This window comes from Salvelinus fontinalis, chromosome 10 (genome assembly GCF_029448725.1).
Source record: "Salvelinus fontinalis isolate EN_2023a chromosome 10, ASM2944872v1, whole genome shotgun sequence".
Lineage (NCBI taxonomy): Eukaryota > Metazoa > Chordata > Actinopteri > Salmoniformes > Salmonidae > Salvelinus > Salvelinus fontinalis.
This window is the reverse complement of record NC_074674.1, coordinates 39,449,643-39,473,073: the sequence shown is the minus strand read 5'-3', so window position 1 is coordinate 39,473,073 and position 23,431 is coordinate 39,449,643. Positions and strand designations below refer to the sequence as shown.

At 42.4% G+C, this 23,431-nt stretch overlaps 2 protein-coding genes across 3 annotated transcripts in view; both read left to right on the top strand.

Moving 5' to 3' along the window:
- Positions 1-12,642: 12,642 nt before the first annotated feature.
- Positions 12,643-23,431, top strand: part of eva1c (eva-1 homolog C (C. elegans)) — a 40,013-nt gene continuing 29,224 nt past the window's right edge. Inside the window, exons 1-2 of the mRNA XM_055935179.1 lie at positions 12,643-13,252; positions 21,154-21,167. Of these exons, the coding sequence (XP_055791154.1) occupies positions 13,120-13,252; positions 21,154-21,167 (147 nt within the window). The 5' untranslated portion in view covers positions 12,643-13,119. The remainder of the gene's footprint in view (positions 13,253-21,153; positions 21,168-23,431) is intronic.
- On the top strand, positions 13,246-18,848 carry LOC129864137 (uncharacterized). Of its 2 annotated transcripts, XM_055936800.1 has the most exons (3): positions 13,246-13,906; positions 14,100-15,332; positions 15,363-18,848. In XM_055936800.1, exons 1-3 carry the CDS (start codon positions 13,438-13,440, stop codon positions 16,439-16,441), a joined length of 2,781 nt encoding a protein of 926 aa, XP_055792775.1. In that variant the 5' UTR covers positions 13,246-13,437; the 3' UTR covers positions 16,442-18,848. The 2 variants fall into 2 exon arrangements, with proteins under 2 accessions (XP_055792775.1, XP_055792774.1); XM_055936799.1 differs by having other exon boundaries at positions 14,100-18,848.

The window sequence follows — 23,431 nt, the reverse complement described above, 5'->3', positions numbered from 1 at the left end:
AACAAACATGCATGGTTTTAAATCTACTCCATATTGGTCATAATCCTAGACACCATATGAGCAAAACATGTTTTTCCTCCTCTGTAGCTTCTTTTGTTCCTGCTGGTACGGTACAATACAGTACAGAGGGCTGTCTGGCTGGAATTACTGGTCATTATCGCCACCTAGAGTTCATCTCTGGAAATACACAAATGTTTTGTTTTTTTACTCAGGAAAAATACCAGTGCTGAGACAAAGAACTCACTAGCCCGAGTGCCAGTGTTTGAGCGATCATCAAAGATGGTGGATAAATGAAGATGTCCCACTCATCACTCAATTGTGATCTCCATTTTTGGGGTGCTCTCCCATAGGCACCAACGCATTAGCAGCTGGGTCTGGTCTGCTCAGTTCATTGACTGTAGGCTATATGAACCGGGGGGAAAAGAGCGAGTGGGATGTCTCGCTATCATGCCTAGGACCCTGTGTTTTAATTCATTATGTCACATGACCTTTATTTGAAGTATTTTCCAGAAATGAGAATTAGAAAAAAACAATTGTCTGAGGATGGTACTGGAGGATGGTACTGGAGGATGGTCCTGGAGGATGGTACTGGAGGATGGTACTGGAGGATGGTACTGGAGGATGGTACTGGAGGATGGTCCTGGAGGATGGTACTGGAGGATGGTACTGGAGGGTGGTACTGGAGGATGGTACTGGAGGATGGTCCTGGAGGATGGTACTGGAGGATGGTACTGGAGGATGGTACTGGAGGATGGTACTGGAGGATGGTCCTGGAGGATGGTACTGGAGGATGGTACTGGAGGGTGGTACTGGAGGATGGTACTGGAGGATGGTACTGGAGGATGGTACTGGAGGATGGTCCTGGATGATGGTGCCGGATGATGTTGCTGGAGGATGGTACTGGACCATTAGACATAAAAGGAGACAGTTTGATGAAAAAGCTTTAAATAAAAAAATAAAAAAGGTTAAAATCCAGGTCATGTGACATGATTAAACAGAACACAGGGACATAATTCCACTCGTTGTTTGGCTTGACAAAGACCGCACTGGAGTTGACAAGAGCACAAACACATCTGGGATTTAAACAAATAATTATATTTAACCTGACATCATCTTCCCTCATCATTGGGGCGCGTAAATGTTTTAAATACATTCATAAATGTATTTTCCAAAAATTATTGGAGTTTATTATGACTAAAGATAGTTGTAATTTAATCAAATGTTTAATGTAATCAGGACGTCCTCCGGAAGTTGTCATAATTACTCTGGAAGGGGGAAAAGAACCACGAGCCTCCTAGGGTTTGTATTGAAGTCAATGTACCCAGAGGAGGATGGAAGCTAGCTGTCCTCCGGCTACACCATGGTGCTATCCTACAAAGTGCTGTTGAGGCTACTGTAGACCTTCATTGCAAAACAATGTGTTTTAATCCATTATTTGGTGACGTGAATATATTTAGTATAGTTTTATATTCATAGATAACCGTTTAAATGTTTTACTATTTTTATGAAATTCACTGAGGGTGGTCCTCCCTTTTCTCCTCTGAGGAGCCTCCACTGACGCAAATTAGGAGCAGTCAGCAGTTCACACACCAAGAAGGCTACTGGGAAGACAGGAAGCACTTAACCTGTTTGGGATAGGGGGCAGCATTTTCCCGTTCGGATGAAAAGCGTGCCCAGAGTAAACTTCCTGCTACTCAGGCCCAGAAGCTAATATATACATATTATTAGTAGATTTGGATAGAAAACACTCTGAGGTTTCTAAAACTGTTTGAATGATGTCTTTGAGTATAACAGAACTCATATGGCAGGCGAAAACCTGAGAAAAATCCAACCAGGAAGTGGGAAATCTGAGGTTTGTAGTTTTTCAACTCATTGCCTTTCTAATATACAGTGTCTATGGGGTCATATTGCACTTCCTAAGGCTTCCACTATATGTCAACAGTCTTTAGAACCTTGTTTGAGGCTTCTACTGTGAAGGGTGATAGAATGAGAGCTGTTTCAACCAGAGGTCTGGCAGAATGCCATGAGCTGGTCACGAGTGTGGCCGTGAGAGCGACCTGCGTTCCATTGCATTTCTAAAGACAAAGGAATTCTCCGGTTGAAACAATATTGAAGATTTATGTTAAAAACATCCTAAAGATTGATTATATACATCGTTTGACATGTTTCTACAAACTGTTATCTAACTTTTTGGACTTTTTGTCTGAACTTTCACCTGGACTTGCCCGCGCCTCGTGAGTTTGGATTGTGAACTAAACGCACTAACAGAAAGGAGGTATTTGGACATAAATTATGGACTTTATCGAACAAAACAAACATTTATTGTGGGACTGGGATTCCTGGGAGTGCATTCTGATGAAGATCATCAAAGTTAAGTGAATATTTATAATGTTATTTCTGACTTCTGTTGACTCCACAACATGGCGGGTATCTGTATGGATTGTTTTTGTGTCTGAGCGCTGTACTCAGATTATAGCATGGTGTGCTTTTTCCGTAAAGTTTTTTTGAAATCTGACCCAGCGGTTGCATTAAGGAGAAGTGGATCTATAAAACCATGAATAACACTTGTATCTTTTATCAATGTTTATTATGAGTATTTCTGTAAATTGATGTGGCTCTCTGCAAAATCACCGGATGTTTTGGAAGCAAAACATTACTGAACATAACTCGCCAATGTAAACTGAGATTTTTGGATATAAATATGAATTTTATCGAACAAAACATAAATGTATTGTGTAACATAAAGTCCTATGAGTGTCATCTGATGAAGATCATCAAAGGTTAGTGATTAATTTTATCTCTATTTCTGCTTTTTGTGACTCCTCTCTTTGGCAGGAAAATGGCTGTATGTTTTTTGTGACTAGGCTCTGACCTAACACAATCATATGGTGTGCTTTCGTGAGGAAAAGCCCTTTTGAAATCGGACACGATGGGTAGATTAACAAGAAGTTAAGCTTTAACTTGGTGTATTGCACTTGTGAATGTATGAAAGTTAAATATTTCAAAAAAATATTTTTGAATTTCGCGCTCTGCCTTTTCAGCGGATATTGTCGAACCCCTAGCCGTAAGAAGTTAAAGTAGATGGTCCTAGCTAGCAAAGACAGTACTAGACCATAACAGATAGACAAAAAGACAGTACTAGACCACAACAGATAGACAAAAAGACAGTACTAGACCATAACAGATAAAGACAAAAAGACAGTACTAGACCACAACAGATAAAGACAATACTAGACCACAACAGATAAAGACAGTACCAGACCACAACAGATAAAGACAGTACTAGACCACAACAGATAAAGACAGTACTAGACCACAACAGATAAAGACAGTACTAGACCACAACAGATAAAGACAGTACTAGACCATAACAGATAGACAAAAAGACAGTACTAGACCACAACAGATAGACAAAAAGACAGTATTAGACCACAACAGATAAAGACAAAAAAATATATACCCACATGTACATACTGTATTACCTCAACTACCCCCTACCCACATGTACCTACTGTATTACCTCAACTACCCCCTACCCACATACTGTATTACCTCAACTACCCCCTACCCACATACTGTATTACCTCAACTACCCCCTACCCACATACTGTATTACCTCAACTACCCCCTACCCACATGTACCTACTGTATTACCTCAACTACCCCCTACCCACATGTACATACTGTATTACCTCAACTACCCCCTACCAACATGTACCTACTGTATTACCTCAACTACCCCCTACCCACATGTACCTACTGTATTACCTCAACTACCCCCTACCCACATGTACATACTGTATTACCTCAACTACCCCCTACCCACATGTACCTACTGTATTACCTCAACTACCCCCTACCCACATGTACATACTGTATTACCTCAACTACCCCCTACCCACATGTACCTACTGTATTACCTCAACTACCCCCTACCCACATGTACCTACTGTATTACCTCAACTACCCCCAACCCACATGTACATACTGTATTACCTCAACTACCCCCTACCCACATGTACCTACTGTATTACCTCAACTACCCCCAACCCACATGTACCTACTGTATTACCTCAACTACTCCCTACCCACATGTACATACTGTATTACCTCAACTACCCCCAACCCACATGTACCTACTGTATTACCTCAACTACCCCCTACCCACATGTACCTACTGTATTACCTCAACTACCCCCTACCCACATGTACCTACTGTATTACCTCAACTACCCCCTACCCACATGTACCTACTGTATTACCTCAACTACCCCCTACCCACATGTACCTACTGTATTACCTCAACTACCCCCTACCCACATGTACATACTGTATTACCTCAACTACCCCCTACACACATGTACATACTGTATTACCTCAACTACCCCCTACCCACATGTACCTACTGTATTACCTCAACTACCCCCTACCCACATGTACATACTGTATTACCTCAACTACCCCCTACCCACATGTACCTACTGTATTACCTCAACTACCCCCTACCCACATGTACATACTGTATTACCTCAACTACCCCCTACCCACATGTACATACTGTATTACCTCAACTACCCCCTACCCACATGTACCTACTGTATTACCTCAACTACCCCCTACCCACATGTACCTACTGTATTACCTCAACTACCCCCTACCCACATGTACATACTGTATTACGTCAACTACCCCCTACCCACATGTACCTACTGTATTACCTCAACTACCCCCTACCCACATGTACATACTGTATTACCTCAACTACCCCCAACCCACATGTACCTACTGTATTACCTCAACTACCCCCTACCCACATCTACCTACTGTATTACCTCAACTACCCCCTACCCACATGTACCTACTGTATTACCTCAACTACCCCCTACCCACATGTACATACTGTATTACCTCAACTACCCCCTACCCACATGTACCTACTGTATTACCTCAATTACTTTGTATCCCTGCACATTGAATCGGTCCCGGTACTCTTTGTGTATTGCCTCGTTATTGTTTTTATTGTGTTACTGGTTTCCTTTTTTTATTCAGCAAATATTTATCTTACTTTTTAACTCTGCACCGTGGGGAATGGGCTCGTACAGTAAGCATTTCACTGTAAAGTCTACACCGGTTGTATTCGACGCATGTGACCAATAACATTTGATTTGGAAAGCAGACTGAACAAGGGTTTCCTCTCGGATTTTGTCTGTGCTTAGCTCTATTACGTTTATTTTTATCAACAACAACAAAAAACTCCCAAGTCCTTGCTGATGACAAGCATACCCATAACATGATGCAGCCACCACGCTTGAAAATATGAAGAGTTGTACTCAGTGATGTGTTGGATTTGCCCCCAAAACATAACTCTTTGTATTCAGGACATAAAGTTAATATCTTTGCAACATACTTTAGTCCCTTATTGCAAACAGGATGCATGTTTTGGAATATTTATCTGTACAGGCTTCCTTCTTTTCACTCTGTCATTTAGGTTACTATTGTGGAGTAACTACAATGTTGTTGATCCATCCTCAGTTCTATCACAGCCATTAAACTCTGTAACCTTTTTAAAGTCACCATTGGCCTCAGGGTGAAATCCCTGAGCAGTTTCCTTTCTCTCTGGCAACTGAGTTAGAAAGGACGCCTGTATCTTTGTTGTGACTGGGTGTATTGATACACCATCCAAAGTGTAATTAATAACTTCACCCTGCTCAAAGGGATATTCAATGTCTGCTTTTTTAGTTTTTACCCATCTACCAATAGGTGCCCTTCTTTGCGAGGCATTGGAAAACCTCCCTGGTCTTTGTGGTTGAATCGTCGTTTAAATTCACTGCCTGACTGAGCGACCTCACAGATAATTGTATGTGTGGGGTACAGAGATGAGGTAGTCATTCAAAAATAATGTTCAACAATATTATTGCACACAGAGTGAGTTCAGCACATGTTCACTCCTGAACTTGTTTAGGTTTGTTATAACAAACGGGTTGAATACTTATTGACTCAAGACCTTTCACCTTAATTTTTTTTTAATGAATTTGTAAACATTTTTATATTATGAGGTATTGTGTGTAGGCCAGTGACACAAAATCTAAATGTAACACATTTTATATTCAGACTAACAACACAATTGTGAATACTTTCTGAAGGCACTGTATATCTGTATGGTTGCATGGCCGCTGGAAGATGTTTTGAGTTCGTAGGGTGCTGCTGCAGGGGGTGAAAAAAAATTATATATCCCCTTTATTAGAAAGCATTGCATACATCTATAAATCACATTTGCGTAGTGGCACACCGTTGAGCAGACGCGTTTTTAGGATTTTCTTTTATAAACGCATTTCATGCAATTCTACGTCATTTACACGATAGCAGACATTAGCAGAATATTTAATACGACACATTGAACAAGGCTGTAGAGCTGAAACGTCTGTGTACGCTATCCCTGATGCAGTAAAAAGCATTGAATAATGAAGTAAACTTTATGAGACATATTTTGAAGTGTTAATAATTAACACTTCTTCTATGTCTGTATTTGCAGGTTTTACACAGCAGCCAAGCTGGCTAGAGTTTTAGCGCCCTCTAGTGGCGCAGGAGATGTGTTCAAGTTTCCACCCAACAGAAACGATGCCTTTGGGTGAGGGGATTCTGGTTTGTTTACGGCCCCATACAGTTTGTTGAGTGCCAGCGTGGTGTTGGCTTGTATATGTTTCCCATGCCAATAAAGGGTCTGCAGTTTACCATGAGGTCAGTTTACCACGAGGTCAGTTTACCATGAGGTCAGTTTACCATGAGGTCAGTTTACCATGTCAGTTTACCATGAGGTCAGTTTACCACGAGGTCAGTTTACCATGAGGTCAGTTTACCATGAGGTCAGTTTACCACGAGGTCAGTTTACCACGAGGTCAGTTTACCATGTCAGTTTACCATGAGGTCAGTTTACCACGTGGTCAGTTTACCACGAGGTCAGCTTACCACGAGGTCAGTTTACCACGAGGTCAGTTTACCACGAGGTCAGTTTACCATGAGGTCAGTTTACCACGAGGTCAGTTTACCATGAGGTCAGTTTACCACGAGGTCAGCTTACCACGAGGTCAGCTTACCACGAGGTCAGTTTACCACGAGGTCAGCTTACCACGAGGTCAGCTTACCACGAGGTCAGTTTACCACGAGGTCAGCTTACCACGAGGTCAGTTTACCACGAGGTCAGTTTACCACGAGGTCAGTTTACCACGAGGTCAGTTTACCACGAGGTCAGTTTACCATGAGGTCAGTTTACCATGAGGTCAGTTTACCATGAGGTCAGTTCACCATGAGGTCAGTTCACCATGAGGTCAGTTTACCACGAGGTCAGTTTACCACGAGGTCAGTTTACCACGAGGTCAGTTTACCACGAGGTCAGTTTACCATGAGGTCAGCTTACCATGAGGTCAGTTTACCATGAGGTCAGTTTACCATGAGGTCAGTTTACCAGGTCAGTTTACCATGAGGTCAGTTTACCATGAGGTCAGTTTACCACGAGGTCAGCTGACCATTTCCTTCTCTTGAAGCAGCACACCAGTTTGTATTTACAAAAAAACACATTGCCGCCTGTCAGTCATCCAGCGATGACCTGACAAAAGTAATCCGCTCGATTGCGCCCAGTCTCTGTCAGTTCTGGTTATTTTTCTACCTTGATCGCTTCTGCCCTGCACTGGTGGCGCTTGGGTACTGGTACATCACTAGATATTCAGAACATCCGGGGCTCAGCACCAAAGATCCCTGCGAAAAAAACAAAAAACAAACACCTCGCAAGCTAGCAATGAATATTTTGCAGAAACATAACTCTATGTTGCATATCTCACTACTCTCTTCCGTGAGCTGTGCTCTACCTGACGCCAAATAATGAACACTTTGTCACGACTTCCGCCGAAGTTGGCTCCCCTGCCTGTTCGGGCGGTGCTCGGTGGTCGTGTCACCGGCCTACTAGCCACTACCGATCCCCTTTTTCGTTGTCTGTTGGTTGTGTCTTATTAGTTTCACCTGCGTCCTGTTGTATGTGGTTGATGGGCTTCCTTATTTATAGTATGTGTCCCCGCCCTTGTTTTGTGCGGAATTGTTTTTGTGTTACGTGTGTACGTCAGGTAGAGGTGTTCGGTTTCTGGACCTGGCACCCTGTGTTTTGGGTGGTCCATATTATTTAACCGCGCCCTGTGTTTTGGGTGGTCCATATTATTTAACCGCGCCCTGTGTTTTGGGTGGTCCATATTATTTAACCGTGCCCTGTGTTTTGGGTGGTCCATATAATTTAACCGTGCCCTGTGTTTTGGGTGGTCCATATTATTTAACCGTGCCCTGTGTTGTTGGGTGGTCCATATTATTTAACCGTGCCCTGTGTTGTTGGGTGGTCCATATTATTTAACCGTGCCCTGTGTTGTTGGGTGGTCCATATTATTTAACCGTGCCCTGTGTTGTTGGGTGGTCCATATTATTTAACCGTGCCCTGTGTTGTTGGGTGGTCCATATTATTTAACCGTGCCCTGTGTTGTTGGGTGGTCCATATTATTTAACCGTGCCCTGTGTTTTGGGTGGTCCATATTATTTAACCGTGCCCTGTGTTGTTGGGTGGTCCATATTATTTAACCGCGCCCTGTGTTGTTGGGTGGTCCATATTATTTAACCGTGCCCTGAGTTTTGGGTGGTCCATATTATTTAACCGTGCCCTGTGTTTTGGGTGGTCCATATTATTTAACCGTGCCCTGTGTTTTGGGTGGTCCATATTATTTAACCGTGCCCTGTGTTTTGGGTGGTCCATATTATATAACCACGCCCTGTGTTTTGGGTGGTCCATATTATTTAACCGTGCCCTGTGTTTTGGGTGGTCCATATTATTTAACCGTGCCCTGTGTTTTGGGTGGTCCATATTATTTAACCGTGCCCTGTGTTTTGGGTGGTCCATATTATTTAACCGTGCCCTGTGTTTTGGGTGGTCCATATTATTTAACCGTGCCCTGTGTTTTGGGTGGTCCATATTATTTAACCGTGCCCTGTGTTGTTGGGTGGTCCATATTATTTAACCGTGCCCTGTGTTTTGGGTGGTCCATATTATTTAACCGTGCCCTGTGTTTTGGGTGGTCCATATTATATAACCACGCCCTGTGTTTTGGGTGGTCCATATTATTTAACCGCGCCCTGTGTTTTGGGTGGTCCATATTATTTAACCGTGCCCTGTGTTTTGGGTGGTCCATATTATTTAACCGTGCCCTGTGTTTTGGGTGGTCCATATTATTTAACCGCGCCCAGTGTTGTTGGGTGGTCCATATTATTTAACCGCGCCCTGTGTTGTTGGGCGTATTGGTTTGTGCTGCATTAAAGTGCACCTTTTCCCTGTGGAACTCTCTGTGCCCGATTCCTTCCTCACGCACCTAGTCCCTCGTGACACACTTCTTAATATTAATTTAATGGATTGTGGTCAGTAAACCCATGGAATGTCTAGTCACAATTATTTTTTTTGTTTATTTTCTCAAGTACAACTTACAAGTGCATAACTATCATCATTTTCCATTAAGAACAATTGTTGGAAAAAAGTATTTATCATTTTGTTGCAATGTTTAAATAAACCATGTCCATAAAGAGTCTCATGTTGATGTTGGTCACATTACTGCATATGAGGTTGGTTTAGATGGTCGTGTTTATTGAAAACAAATACATTTGCACAATGACCACTTGTTGTTTCAAATACATCGTTACAGTTGTTGGTTAGCTAACTAGCGAATGTTTGGCATATTTGCCATTGACATGAAATCAGTCAAAACAAGACATGGTATCAACAACATAACGAAACATGCTGAAATAACCCACTTATGATTCCCACACATGGCAGTGTCATTCTTGCTAGAAATCTGGCCATTCGGAATTACAACGGGCTGACTCACACGGAACCCAAACCGCGCAATCGTGCATAAATGTATTTTGTCCCCCTACCACAAACACGATCACGACACGCAGGTTAGAATATCAAAACAAACTCTGAACCAATGACATTAATTTGGGGACAGGTCGAAAAGCATTAAACATGTATGGCAATTTAGCTAGTTAGCTTGCACTTGCTAGTTAATTTGTCCTATTTAGCTAGCTTGCTGTTGCTAGCTAATTTGTCCTGGGATATATAAACATTGAGTTGTTATTTTACCTGAAATGCACAAGGTCCTCTACTCCGACAATTAATCCACACATAAAACAGCCAACCAAATCGTTTCTAGTCATCTCTCCTCCTTCCAGGCTTTTTCATCTTTGAACTTATATGGTGATTGGCATCTAAACGTTCATAGTATTACCACGACAACCGGCAAAACAGTTCGTCTTTCAATCACCCAGGTGGGTATAACCAATGAGGAGTTGGCACGTGGGTACCTGCTTCTATAAACCAATGAGGAGATGGGAGAGGCGGGACTTGCAGCGCGATCTGCGTCAGAAATAGAAAGTTCTATTTCAATCCCATGGCATCTTATGCCCCATGGAAGTGCGCACATCGTTTCCGTGATGTTGTTGTCAGCCAACCCATCTATGTAGCTAGATGCTAAGTAGTTGTATTGTAAAAAACACACACTATTCACTTACTCCTGCAAATACAACAACCGTCTGTGTTTGCTGAGCTGCGTCTTCAATTCCGTATGTGTCACGCCCTGGCCTTAGTTATCTTTGTTTTCTTTATTATTTTAGTTAGGTCAGGGTGTGACAGGGGGGATGCTTGTGTGTTTTTGTCTAGTCTAGGGTGTTTGTAGTGTTTAGGGGGTTTTTGGTAGAGTTTATGGGGTTGTGTTCAGTGTAGATGTCTAGGTATGTCTATGGTTGCCTGAGTGGTTCTCAATCAGAGACAGCTGTCTATCGTTGTCTCTGATTGGGAGCCATATTTAAGGCAGCCATAGGCATTAGGTAGGTTGTGGGTAATTGTCTATGTTGCATGTTAGCACTTAGTCTGTATAGCTTCACTTTTGTTCGTTTGTATAAGTATTTGTTTCGTCTTCATTTTATTAAAGAAGATGTATTCATATCACTCTGCGTTTTGGTCCGATTCATGTTCCTCCTCAGACGAGGAGAACGAACGTGACAGTATGTCCATCTTCTATAAATTTGAAACAATATTAACAGCTATCCAGCTTAGTTGTTTTTAAACAGATAACGTAGGGTTAGCTAGCTAATTGAGCTGACGTCATGCTAGCTAGCTATCTTTATTAGTAATTTTTAACATATTTAGACAGTACTTGATTAGACAGTAATTGTTACGTTGGTAATACTTTGTCAGGTGGTTAACAGAGTGTTAGGGTTGCGTCAATCAAATCTGGTATCAGGATAAATGTGATGCAGAGTCACTGAATATACTATAAGTACTTTTATTAAACTCAAGCAATACATGCAATTTTCGTATATACGGGTTCACTGTAACAACTAGCAGGGCAGAACAGAGAACTAACTGGCTTATTCATACAGAGTTCTTCTTATATACTTTTAACAGAAATAGTTCCCGCTTCTGAGCCGGCCTGTCAGAGTAGAGGCTGAGTGTGGTTTAGACTTACTCAGCCTATCGTTGGCGCACAGGCTGATCCCAGCCCCCAGGCGCTCTTGCTGTCCGGCGTTGCAGATTACCTCATTGTTTTCTATGTGTAACGGATGTGAAATGGCTAGCTAGTTAGCGGGTACGCGCTAGTATCGTTTCAATCAGTTACGTCACTTGCTCTGAAACCTAGATGTAGTGTTGCCCCTTGCTCTGCAAGGCCCGCGGCTTTTGTGGAGCGATGGGTAACGACGCTTCGTGGGTGTCAGTTGTTGATGTGTGCAGAGGGTCCCTGGTTCGCGCCCGTGTCGGGGCGAGGGGACGGTTTAAAGTTATACTGTTACATATGCATGTGTCAATAGCTCAACATACTGTTCCCGCCTTGCAACATTGTTTTTATGTATGTGTCCTCATTTAACATACGGTTCCCGCTCAAGGTTAACCACAGCCTCTCAGCTAGTTACACTATCTGGTGCACAATGGTACTTCCAGCACACACACACTGTTCCCATGATAGGTCAAGCATATTTTCAACCCTCACAAGAGCTTCAGCAGTTGGATTCAGTGTCCAGATAACTAATCAATAACTGTACTGTCAAAACCCTGCTCGTAAAATGTGCTAGGTTGCTAATTAATGAAGGAGCACTGCTAGCTAGACTGGGTAACGTTAGTCCCTCAAGTTAGTTAGTTAGCATAACTTTATCTGTCAGGGCAGCTTTTGAGTCAACATATTGAAATGTATATTACTCGAATCTGGCTTAATATGAAGTCAATAACGCTGTGAATAACATCATCATAAGCTAACAAAATAGGCTATAGTAATAGTAAGCTAACAAAGTTTACCTCAGGTTCTCCTTCTCATCTTTGAGCTGAAGAATCGGCCGCTCCCGCCGAAATATATTTGTTTCTGACGAATCCAAAAAAATGACTTTTTACACACAGAAATTCTGGTTTATTAAGGCAGCACAAAATTTAAAAAAAGGCAGGGCAGGCCAGGCCAGGGCTCATGTTTGGAGTATTCATTGCAGTTTGTAATGCAGTGTAGCCTAGCTAGTTTTACACCATCCCCGGAAAGGAAAATCGACTCCGGGTTGAGACAAAAATCATTCGGGAAAGCCCGTGTCCGGTGACGTCAATGCTAGGGACGCTACAGCCTGGCTGACGCGACTACACGTCGAAGATATTCTGGATCTGGTGTCAACCAGACTACTAGCAGTATCCTACAGGAAGGAGACAAGTTACTTTAATTCTAACCGTTTTCCTTCTTTTGCGGACGTTTTGGGTGAAAGCACTGGGGTGTTTTTTTTTTTTAAAGGGACTACCCTGAAAAAAGAGAAAACGTTTTTGTTTCGGGAACATCAACGCGCCGTAACTGTGCTGTTAACTGCTGTACTTTGATATAAACTACATATACTGTTATTTCCCTTTATTTCTGAATGTCTGTGTGTAGTCAAAGTCATAACTTGGCGCAGGTGTAGTTGAAGGCTATGTGGCGTGATCATGTAACATTCCGATAAGCATTCCGTCTTTCCTGTCGGAAGCGTGGAGACTTGAGGAGAGAGGCGAGCCCCCGAACATGATCTCACGGAGCGGGAATGCGAGGAGCCATGAGCTGGTCGGGTTCCCACGGCGGGCTGAGCTGCTCTGGGTCCGGGATTAACCTGCTCTACCTCTCGCTGCTGCTCTGGAGCTCCTGCACTGGCATGGACGGACTGGCTGATTTCTCAAGTTAGTGTGATGATGATGATGATGATGATGATGATGATGATGATGAAGAAGAAGATAGTTGTGGTGGTGATGAATATTGGTGTAGTGATGAATATTGGTGTAGTGATGAATATTGGTGTGGTGATGATGATGATGATAGGTGGTGTGGTGATGGTGATAATGATAGGTGGTGTGGTGATGGTATAATGATAGGTGGTGTGGTGGTGATGGTAATATTGATAGGTGTTGTGGTGATGGTAATAATGATAGGTGGTGTGGTGATGGTAATATTGATAGGTGGTGTGGTGGTGATGGTAATAATGATAGGTGGTGTGGTGGTGATGGTAATAATGATAGGTGGTGTGGTGGTGATGGTAATAATGTTAGGTGGTGTGGTGATGATGGTAATAATGATAGGTGTTGTGGTGATGGTAATAATGATAGGTGGTGTGGTGATGGTAATATTGATAGGTGGTGTGGTGGTGATGGTAATAATGATAGGTGGTGTGGTGGTGATGGTAATAATGATAGGTGGTGTGGTGGTGATGGTAATAATGATAGGTGGTGTGGTGGTGATGGTAATATTGATAGGTGGTGTGGTGATGGTAATAATGATAGGTGGTGTGGTGGTGATGGTAATAATGATAGGTGGTGTGGTGATGGTAATATTGATAGGTGGTGATGGTAATAATGATAGGTGGTGTGGTGATGGTAATAATGATAGGTGGTGTGGTGGTGATGGTAATAATGATAGGTGGTGTGGTGATGGTAATAATGATAGGTGGTGTGGTGGTGATGGTGATAATGATAGGTGGTGTGGTGATGGTAATAATGATAGGTGGTGTGGTGGTGATGGTAATATTGATAGGTGGTGTGGTGGTGATGGTAATAATGATAGGTGGTGTGGTGGTGATGGTAATAATGATAGGTGGTGTGGTGATGGTAATAATGTTAGGTGGTGTGGTGGTGATGGTAATAATGATAGGTGGTGTGGTGGTGATGGTAATAATGATAGGTGGTGTGGTGGTGATGGTAATAATGATAGGTGTGGTGATGGTAATAATGATAGGTGGTGTGGTGATGGTAATAATGATAGGTGGTGTGGTGGTGATGGTAATAATGATAGGTGGTGTGGTGGTGATGGTAATAATGATAGGTGGTGTGGTGATGGTAATAATGATAGGTGGTGTGGTGGTGATGGTGATAATGATAGGTGGTGTGGTGGTGATGGTAATAATGATAGGTGGTGTGGTGGTGATGGTAATAATGATAGGTGGTGTGGTGATGGTAATAATGATAGGTGGTGTGGTGATGGTAATAATGATAGTTGGTGTGGTGGTGATGGTAATAATGATAGGTGGTGTGGTGATGGTAATAATGATAGGTGGTGTGGTGGTGATGGTAATAATGATAGGTGGTGTGGTGGTGATGATAATAATGATAGGTGGTGTGGTGGTGATGGTAATATTGATAGGTGGTGTGGTGGTGATGGTAATGATAGGTGGTGTGGTGGTGATGGTAATATTGATAGGTGGTGTGGTGGTGATGGTAATAATGATAGGTGTGGTGGTGATGATAATAATGATAGGTGGTGTGGTGATGGTAATAATGATAGGTGGTGTGGTGATGGTAATAATGATAGGTGGTGTGGTGATGGTAATAATGATAGGTGGTGTGGTGGTGATGGTAATAATGATAAGTGGTGTGGTGATGGTAATAATGATAGGTGGTGTGGTGATGGTAATAATGATAGGTGGTGTGGTGGTGATGGTAATAATGATAGGTGGTGTGGTGGTGACGGTAATAATGATAGGTGATGTGGTGGTGATGGTAATAATGATAGGTGATGTGGTGGTGATGGTAATAATGATAGGTGTGGTGGTGATGGTAATAATGATAGGTGTGGTGGTGATGGTAATATTGATAGGTGGTGTGGTGGTGATGGTAATATTGATAGGTGGTGTGGTGGTGATGGTAATAATGATAGGTGGTGTGGTGGTGATGGTAATAATGATAGGTGGTGTGGTGATGGTAATATTGATTGGTGGTGTGGTGGTGATGGTAATAATGATAGGTGTGGTGGTGATGGTAATAATGATAGGTGGTGTGGTGGTGATGGTAATAATGATAGGTGTGGTGGTGATGGTAATAATGATAGGTGGTGTGGTGATGGTAATAATGATAGGTGGTGTGGTGATGGTAATAATGATAGGTGTGGTGGTGATGGTAATAATGATAGGTGGTGTGGTGGTGATGGTAATAATGATAGGTGTGGTGGTGATGGTAATAATGATAGGTGGTGTGGTGATGGTAATAATGATAGGTGGTGTGGTGATGATGGTAATAATGATAGGTGGTGTGGTGATGGTGATAATGATAGGTGGTGTGGTGGTGGTAATAATGATAGGTGGTGTGGTGGTGATGGTAATATTGATAGGTGGTGTGGTGATGGTGATAATGATAGGTGGTGTGGTGGTGATGGTAATAATGATAGGTGGTGTGGTGATGATGGTAATAATGATAGGTGGTGTGGTGGTGATGGTGATAATGATAGGTGGTGTGGTGATGATGGTAATATTGATAGGTGGTGTGGTGGTGATGGTAATATTGATAGGTGGTGTGGTGATGATGGTAATAATGATAGGTGGTGTGGTGATGATGGTAATAATGATAGGTGGTGTGGTGATGGTGATAATGATAGGTGGTGTGGTGGTGGTAATAATGATAGGTGGTGTGGTGATGGTAATAATGATAGGTGGTGTGGTGGTGATGGTAATATTGATAGGTGGTGTGGTGATGGTGATAATGATAGGTGGTGTGGTGGTGATGGTAATAATGATAGGTGGTGTGGTGATGATGGTAATAATGATAGGTGGTGTGGTGGTGATGGTAATAATGATAGGTGGTGTGGTGATGGTAATATTGATAGGTGGTGTGGTGGTGATGGTGGTAATAATGATAGGTGGTGTGGTGATGGTAATATTGATAGGTGGTGTGGTGATGATGGTAATAATGATAGGTGGTGTGGTGATGATGGTAATAATGATAGGTGGTGTGGTGATGGTAATAATGATAGGTGGTGTGGTGATGGTAATAATGATAGGTGGTGTGGTGATGATGGTAATAATGATAGGTGTGGTGGTGATGGTAATATTGATAGGTGGTGTGGTGGTATTGGTAATAATGATAGGTGGTGTGGTGGTGATGTAATAATGATAGGTGGTGTGGTGGTGATGGTAATAATGATAGGTGGTGTGGTGATGGTAATATTGATAGGTGGTGTGGTGGTGATGGTAATAATGATAGGTGGTGTGGTGGTGATGGTAATAATGATAGGTGGTGTGGTGGTGATGTAATAATGATAGGTGGTGTGGTGGTGATGGTAATAATGATAGGTGGTGTGGTGATGGTAATATTGATAGGTGGTGTGGTGGTGATGGTAATAATGATAGGTGGTGTGGTGATGTAATAATGATAGGTGGTGTGGTGATGGTAATATTGATAGGTGGTGTGGTGGTGATGGTAATAATGATAGGTGGTGTGGTGATGGTAATATTGATAGGTGGTGTGGTGGTGATGGTAATAATGATAGGTGGTGTGGTGGTGATGGTAATAATGATAGGTGGTGTGGTGATGGTAATATTGATAGGTGGTGTGGTGGTGATGGTAATAATGATAGGTGGTGTGGTGGTGATGGTAATATTGATAGGTGGTGTGGTGGTGATGGTAATATTGATAGGTGGTGTGGTGGTGATGGTAATATTGATAGGTGGTGTGGTGATGGTAATATTGATAGGTGGTGTGGTGGTGATGGTAATAATGATAGGTGGTGTGGTGGTGATGGTAATAATGATAGGTGGTGTGGTGATGGTAATAATGATAGGTGGTGTGGTGGTGATGGTAATAATGATAGGTGGTGTGGTGGTGATGGTAATAATGATAGGTGGTGTGGTGATGGTAATATTGATAGGTGGTGTGGTGATGGTAATAATGATAGGTGGTGTGGTGGTGATGGTAATAATGATAGGTGGTGTGGTGGTGATGGTAATATTGATAGGTGGTGTGGTGATGGTAATAATGATAGGTGGTGTGGTGGTGATGGTAATATTGATAGGTGGTGTGGTGGTGATGGTAATAATGATAGGTGGTGTGGTGATGGTAATAATGATAGGTGGTGTGGTGGTGATGGTAATAATGATAGGTGGTGTGGTAATGGTAATAATGATAGGTGGTGTGGTGGTGATGGTAATATTGATAGGTGGTGTGGTGGTGATGGTAATATTGATAGGTGGTGTGGTGGTGATGGTAATATTGATAGGTGGTGAGGTGATGGTAATAATGATAGGTGGTGTGGTGGTGATGGTAATATTGATAGGTGGTGTGGTGGTGATGGTAATATTGATAGGTGGTGTGGTGGTGATGGTAATATTGATAGGTGGTGAGGTGATGGTAATAATGATAGGTGGTGTGGTGGTGATGGTAATAATGATAGGTGGTGTGGTGGTGATGGTAATAATGATAGGTGGTGAGGTGATGGTAATAATGATAGGTGGTGTGGTGGTGATGGTAATAATGATAGGTGGTGTGGTGGTGATGGTAATAATGATAGGTGGTGTGGTGGTGATGGTGATAATGTTAGGTGGTGTGGTGATGGTAATATTGATAGGTGGTGTGGTGGTGATGGTAATAATGATAGGTGGTGTGGTGGTGATGGTAATAATGATAGGTGGTGTGGTGGTGATGGTAATATTGATAGGTGGTGTGGTGGTGATGGTAATATTGATAGGTGGTGTGGTGATGGTAATATTGATAGGTGTGGTGATGGTAATAATGATAGGTGTTGTGGTGATGGTAATAAGGATAGGTGGTGTGGTGATGGTAATATTGATAGGTGGTGTGGTGATGGTAATAATGATAGGTGGTGTGGTGGTGATGGTAATAATGATAGGTGGTGTGGTGGTGATGGTAATAATGATAGGTGGTGTGGTGATGATGGTAATAATGATAGGTGGTGTGGTGGTGATGGTGATAATGATAGGTGGTGTGGTGATGATGGTAATATTGATAGGTGGTGTGGTGGTGATGGTAATATTGATAGGTGGTGTGGTGATGATGGTAATAATGATAGGTGGTGTGGTGATGATGGTAATAATGATAGGTGGTGTGGTGATGGTGATAATGATAGGTGGTGTGGTGGTGGTAATAATGATAGGTGGTGTGGTGATGGTAATAATGATAGGTGGTGTGGTGGTGATGGTAATATTGATAGGTGGTGTGGTGATGGTGATAATGATAGGTGGTGTGGTGGTGATGGTAATAATGATAGGTGGTGTGGTGATGATGGTAATAATGATAGGTGGTGTGGTGGTGATGGTAATAATGATAGGTGGTGTGGTGATGGTAATATTGATAGGTGGTGTGGTGGTGATGGTGGTAATAATGATAGGTGGTGTGGTGATGGTAATATTGATAGGTGGTGTGGTGATGATGGTAATAATGATAGGTGGTGTGGTGATGATGGTAATAATGATAGGTGGTGTGGTGATGGTAATAATGATAGGTGGTGTGGTGATGGTAATAATGATAGGTGGTGTGGTGATGATGGTAATAATGATAGGTGGTGGTGGTGATGGTAATATTGATAGGTGGTGTGGTGGTATGGTAATAATGATAGGTGGTGTGGTGGTGATGTAATAATGATAGGTGGTGTGGTGGTGATGGTAATAATGATAGGTGGTGTGGTGATGGTAATATTGATAGGTGGTGTGGTGGTGATGGTAATAATGATAGGTGGTGTGGTGGTGATGGTAATAATGATAGGTGGTGTGGTGGTGATGTAATAATGATAGGTGGTGTGGTGGTGATGGTAATAATGATAGGTGGTGTGGTGATGGTAATATTGATAGGTGGTGTGGTGGTGATGGTAATAATGATAGGTGGTGTGGTGATGTAATAATGATAGGTGGTGTGGTGATGGTAATATTGATAGGTGGTGTGGTGGTGATGGTAATAATGATAGGTGGTGTGGTGATGGTAATATTGATAGGTGGTGTGGTGGTGATGGTAATAATGATAGGTGGTGTGGTGGTGATGGTAATAATGATAGGTGGTGTGGTGATGGTAATATTGATAGGTGGTGTGGTGGTGATGGTAATAATGATAGGTGGTGTGGTGGTGATGGTAATATTGATAGGTGGTGTGGTGGTGATGGTAATATTGATAGGTGGTGTGGTGGTGATGGTAATATTGATAGGTGGTGTGGTGATGGTAATATTGATAGGTGGTGTGGTGGTGATGGTAATAATGATAGGTGGTGTGGTGGTGATGGTAATAATGATAGGTGGTGTGGTGATGGTAATAATGATAGGTGGTGTGGTGGTGATGGTAATAATGATAGGTGGTGTGGTGGTGATGGTAATAATGATAGGTGGGTGGTGGTGATGGTAATATTGATAGGTGGTGTGGTGATGGTAATAATGATAGGTGGTGTGGTGGTGATGGTAATAATGATAGGTGGTGTGGTGGTAATGGTAATAATGATAGGTGGTGTGGTGGTGATGGTAATAATGATAGGTGGTGTGGTGATGGTAATAATGATAGGTGGTGTGGTGGTGATGGTAATAATGATAGGTGGTGTGGTGATGGTAATAATGATAGGTGGTGTGGTGGTGATGGTAATATTGATAGGTGGTGTGGTGGTGATGGTAATATTGATAGGTGGTGTGGTGATGGTAATAATGATAGGTGGTGTGGTGGTGATGGTAATAATGATAGGTGGTGTGGTGGTGATGGTAATAATGATAGGTGGTGAGGTGATGGTAATAATGATAGGTGGTGTGGTGGTGATGGTAATAATGATAGGTGGTGTGGTGGTGATGGTAATAATGATAGGTGGTGTGGTGGTGATGGTGATAATGTTAGGTGGTGTGGTGATGGTAATATTGATAGGTGGTGTGGTGGTGATGGTAATAATGATAGGTGGTGTGGTGGTGATGGTAATAATGATAGGTGGTGTGGTGGTGATGGTAATATTGATAGGTGGTGTGGTGGTGATGGTAATATTGATAGGTGGTGTGGTGATGGTAATATTGATAGGTGTGGTGATGGTAATAATGATAGGTGTTGTGGTGATGGTAATAAGGATAGGTGGTGTGGTGATGGTAATATTGATAGGTGGTGTGGTGATGGTAATAATGATAGGTGGTGTGGTGGTGATGGTAATAATGATAGGTGGTGTGGTGGTGATGGTAATAATGATAGGTGGTGTGGTGGTGATGGTATAATGATAGGTGGTGTGGTGATGGTAATAATGATAGGTGATGTGGTGGTGATGGTAATAATGATAGGTGGTGTGGTGATGGTAATAATGATAGGTGATGTGGTGGTGATGGCATTAATGATAGGTGTGGTGGTGATGGTAATATTGATAGGTGGTGTGGTGGTGATGGTAATAATGATAGGTGGTGTGGTGGTGATGGTAATAATGATAGGTGGTGTGGTGGTGATGGTAATAATGATAGGTGGTGTGGTGGTGATGGTAATAATGATAGGTGGTGTGGTGGTGATGGTGATAATGATAGGTGGTGTGGTGGTGATGGTAATAATGATAGGTGGTGTGGTGATGGTAATAATGATAGGTGGTGTGGTGATGGTAATAATGATAGGTGGTGTGGTGATGGTAATATTGATAGGTGGTGTGGTGGTGATGGTAATAATGATAGGTGGTGTGGTGGTGATGGTAATAATGATAGGTGGTGTGGTGGTGATGGTAATAATGATAGGTGGTGTGGTGGTGATGGTAATAATGATAGGTGGTGTGGTGATGGTAATAATGATAGGTGGTGTGGTGGTGATGGTGTTAATGATAGGTGGTGTGGTGGTGATGGTAATAATGATAGGTGTGGTGATGGAAATTTTGATAGGTGGTGTGGTGATGGTAATATTGATAGGTGGTGTGATGGTGATAATGATAGGTGGTGTGGTGATGGTAATAATGATAGGTGGTGTGGTGGTGATGGTGATAATGATATGTGGTGTGATGGTGATAATGATAGGTGGTGTGGTGGTGATGGTAATAATGATAGGTGGTGTGGTGATGGTAATAATGATAGGTGGTGTGGTGATGGTAATAATGATAGGTGGTGTGGTGGTGATGGTAATAATGATAGGTGGTGTGGTGGTGATGGTAATAATGATAGGTGTTGTGGTGATGGTAATATTGATAGGTGGTGTGGTGATGGTAATAATGATAGGTGTGGTGATGGTAATAATGATAGGTGGTGTGGTGGTGATGGTAATAATGATAGGTGGTGTGGTGGTGATGGTAATATTGATAGGTGGTGTGGTGGATGGTAATAATGATAGGTGTGGTGGTGATGGTAATAATGATAGGTGGTGTGGTGATGGTAATAATGATAGGTGTGGTGGTGGTGATGGTAATAATGATAGGTGGTGTGGTGATGGTAATATTGATAGGTGGTGTGGTGATGGTAATAATGATAGGTGGTGTGGTGGTGATGGTGATAATGATAGGTGGTGTGGTGGTGATGGTAATAATGATAGGTGGTGTGGTGGTGATGGTAATAATGATAGGTGGTGTGGTGGTGATGGTAATAATGATAGGTGTTGTGGTGATGGTAATAATGATAGGTGGTGTGGTGATGGTAATATTGATAGGTGGTGTGGTGGTGGTAATAATGATAGGTTGTGTGGTGGTGATGGTAATAATGATAGGTGGTGTGGTGATGGTAATAATGATAGGTGATGTGGTGGTGATGGTAATAATGATAGGTGGTGTGGTGATGGTAATAATGATAGGTGGTGTGGTGGTGATGGTAATAATGATAGGTGGTGTGGTGGTGATGGTAATAATGATAGGGGGTGTGGTGATGGTAATAATGATAGGTGGTGTGGTGATGGTAATAATGATAGGTGGTGTGGTGGTGATGGTAATAATGATAGGTGTGGTGGTGATGGTAATAATGATAGGTGTGGTGGTGATGGTAATAATGATAGGTGGTGTGGTGATGGTAATAATGATAGGTGGTGTGGTGGTGATGGTAATAATGATAGGTGGTGTGGTGGTAATAATGATAGGTGTGGTGATGGTAATAATGATAGGTGGTGTGGTGGTGATGGTAATAATGATAGGTGGTGCGGTGATGGTAATAATGATAGGTGGTGTGGTGATGGTAATAATGATAGGTGGTGTGGTGGTGATGGTAATAATGATAGGTGGTGTGGTGGTGATGGTAATAATGATAGGTGGTGTGGTGATGGTAATAATGATAGGTGGTGTGGTGATGGTAATAATGATAGGTGGTGTGGTGATGGCAATATTGATAGGTGTTGTGGTGATGGTAATAATGATAGGTGGTGTGGTGATGGTAATATTGATAGGTGGTGTGGTGGTGATGGTAATAATGATAGGTGGTGTGGTGGTGAGGGTAATAATGATAGGTGGTGTGGTGATGGTAATAATGATAGGTGTGGTGATGGTAATAATGATAGGCGGTGTGGTGATGGTAATAATGATAGGTGTGGTGGTGATGGTAATAATGATAGGTGGTGTGGTGGTGATGGTAATAATGATAGGTGGTGTGGTGATGGTAATAATGATAGGTGTGGTGATGGTAATAATGATAGGCGGTGTGGTGATGGTAATAATGATAGGTGTGGTGGTGATGGTAATAATGATAGGTGGTGTGGTGGTGATGGTAATAATGATAGGTGGTGTGGTGATGGTAATAATGATAGGTGGTGTGGTGGTGATGGTAATAATGATAGGTGGTGTGGTGATGGTAATATTGATAGGTGGTGTGGTGGTGATGGTAGTAATGATAGGTGGTGTGGTGATGGTAATAATGATAGGTGTGGTGGTGGTGATGGTAATAATGATAGGTGTGGTGATGATGGTAATAATGATAGGTGGTGTGGTGATGGTAATAATGATAGGTGGTGTGGTGATGGTAATAATGATAGGTGGTGTGGTGATGGTAATAATGATAGGTGGTGTGGTGGTGATGGTAATAATGATAGGTGTGGTGGTGATGGTAATAATGATAGGTGGTGTGGTGATGGTAATAATGATAGGTGGTGTGGTGATGGTAATAATGATAGGTGTGGTGGTGATGGTAATAATGATAGGTTGTGTGGTGGTGATGGTAATAATGATAGGTGTGGTGGTGATGGTAATAATGA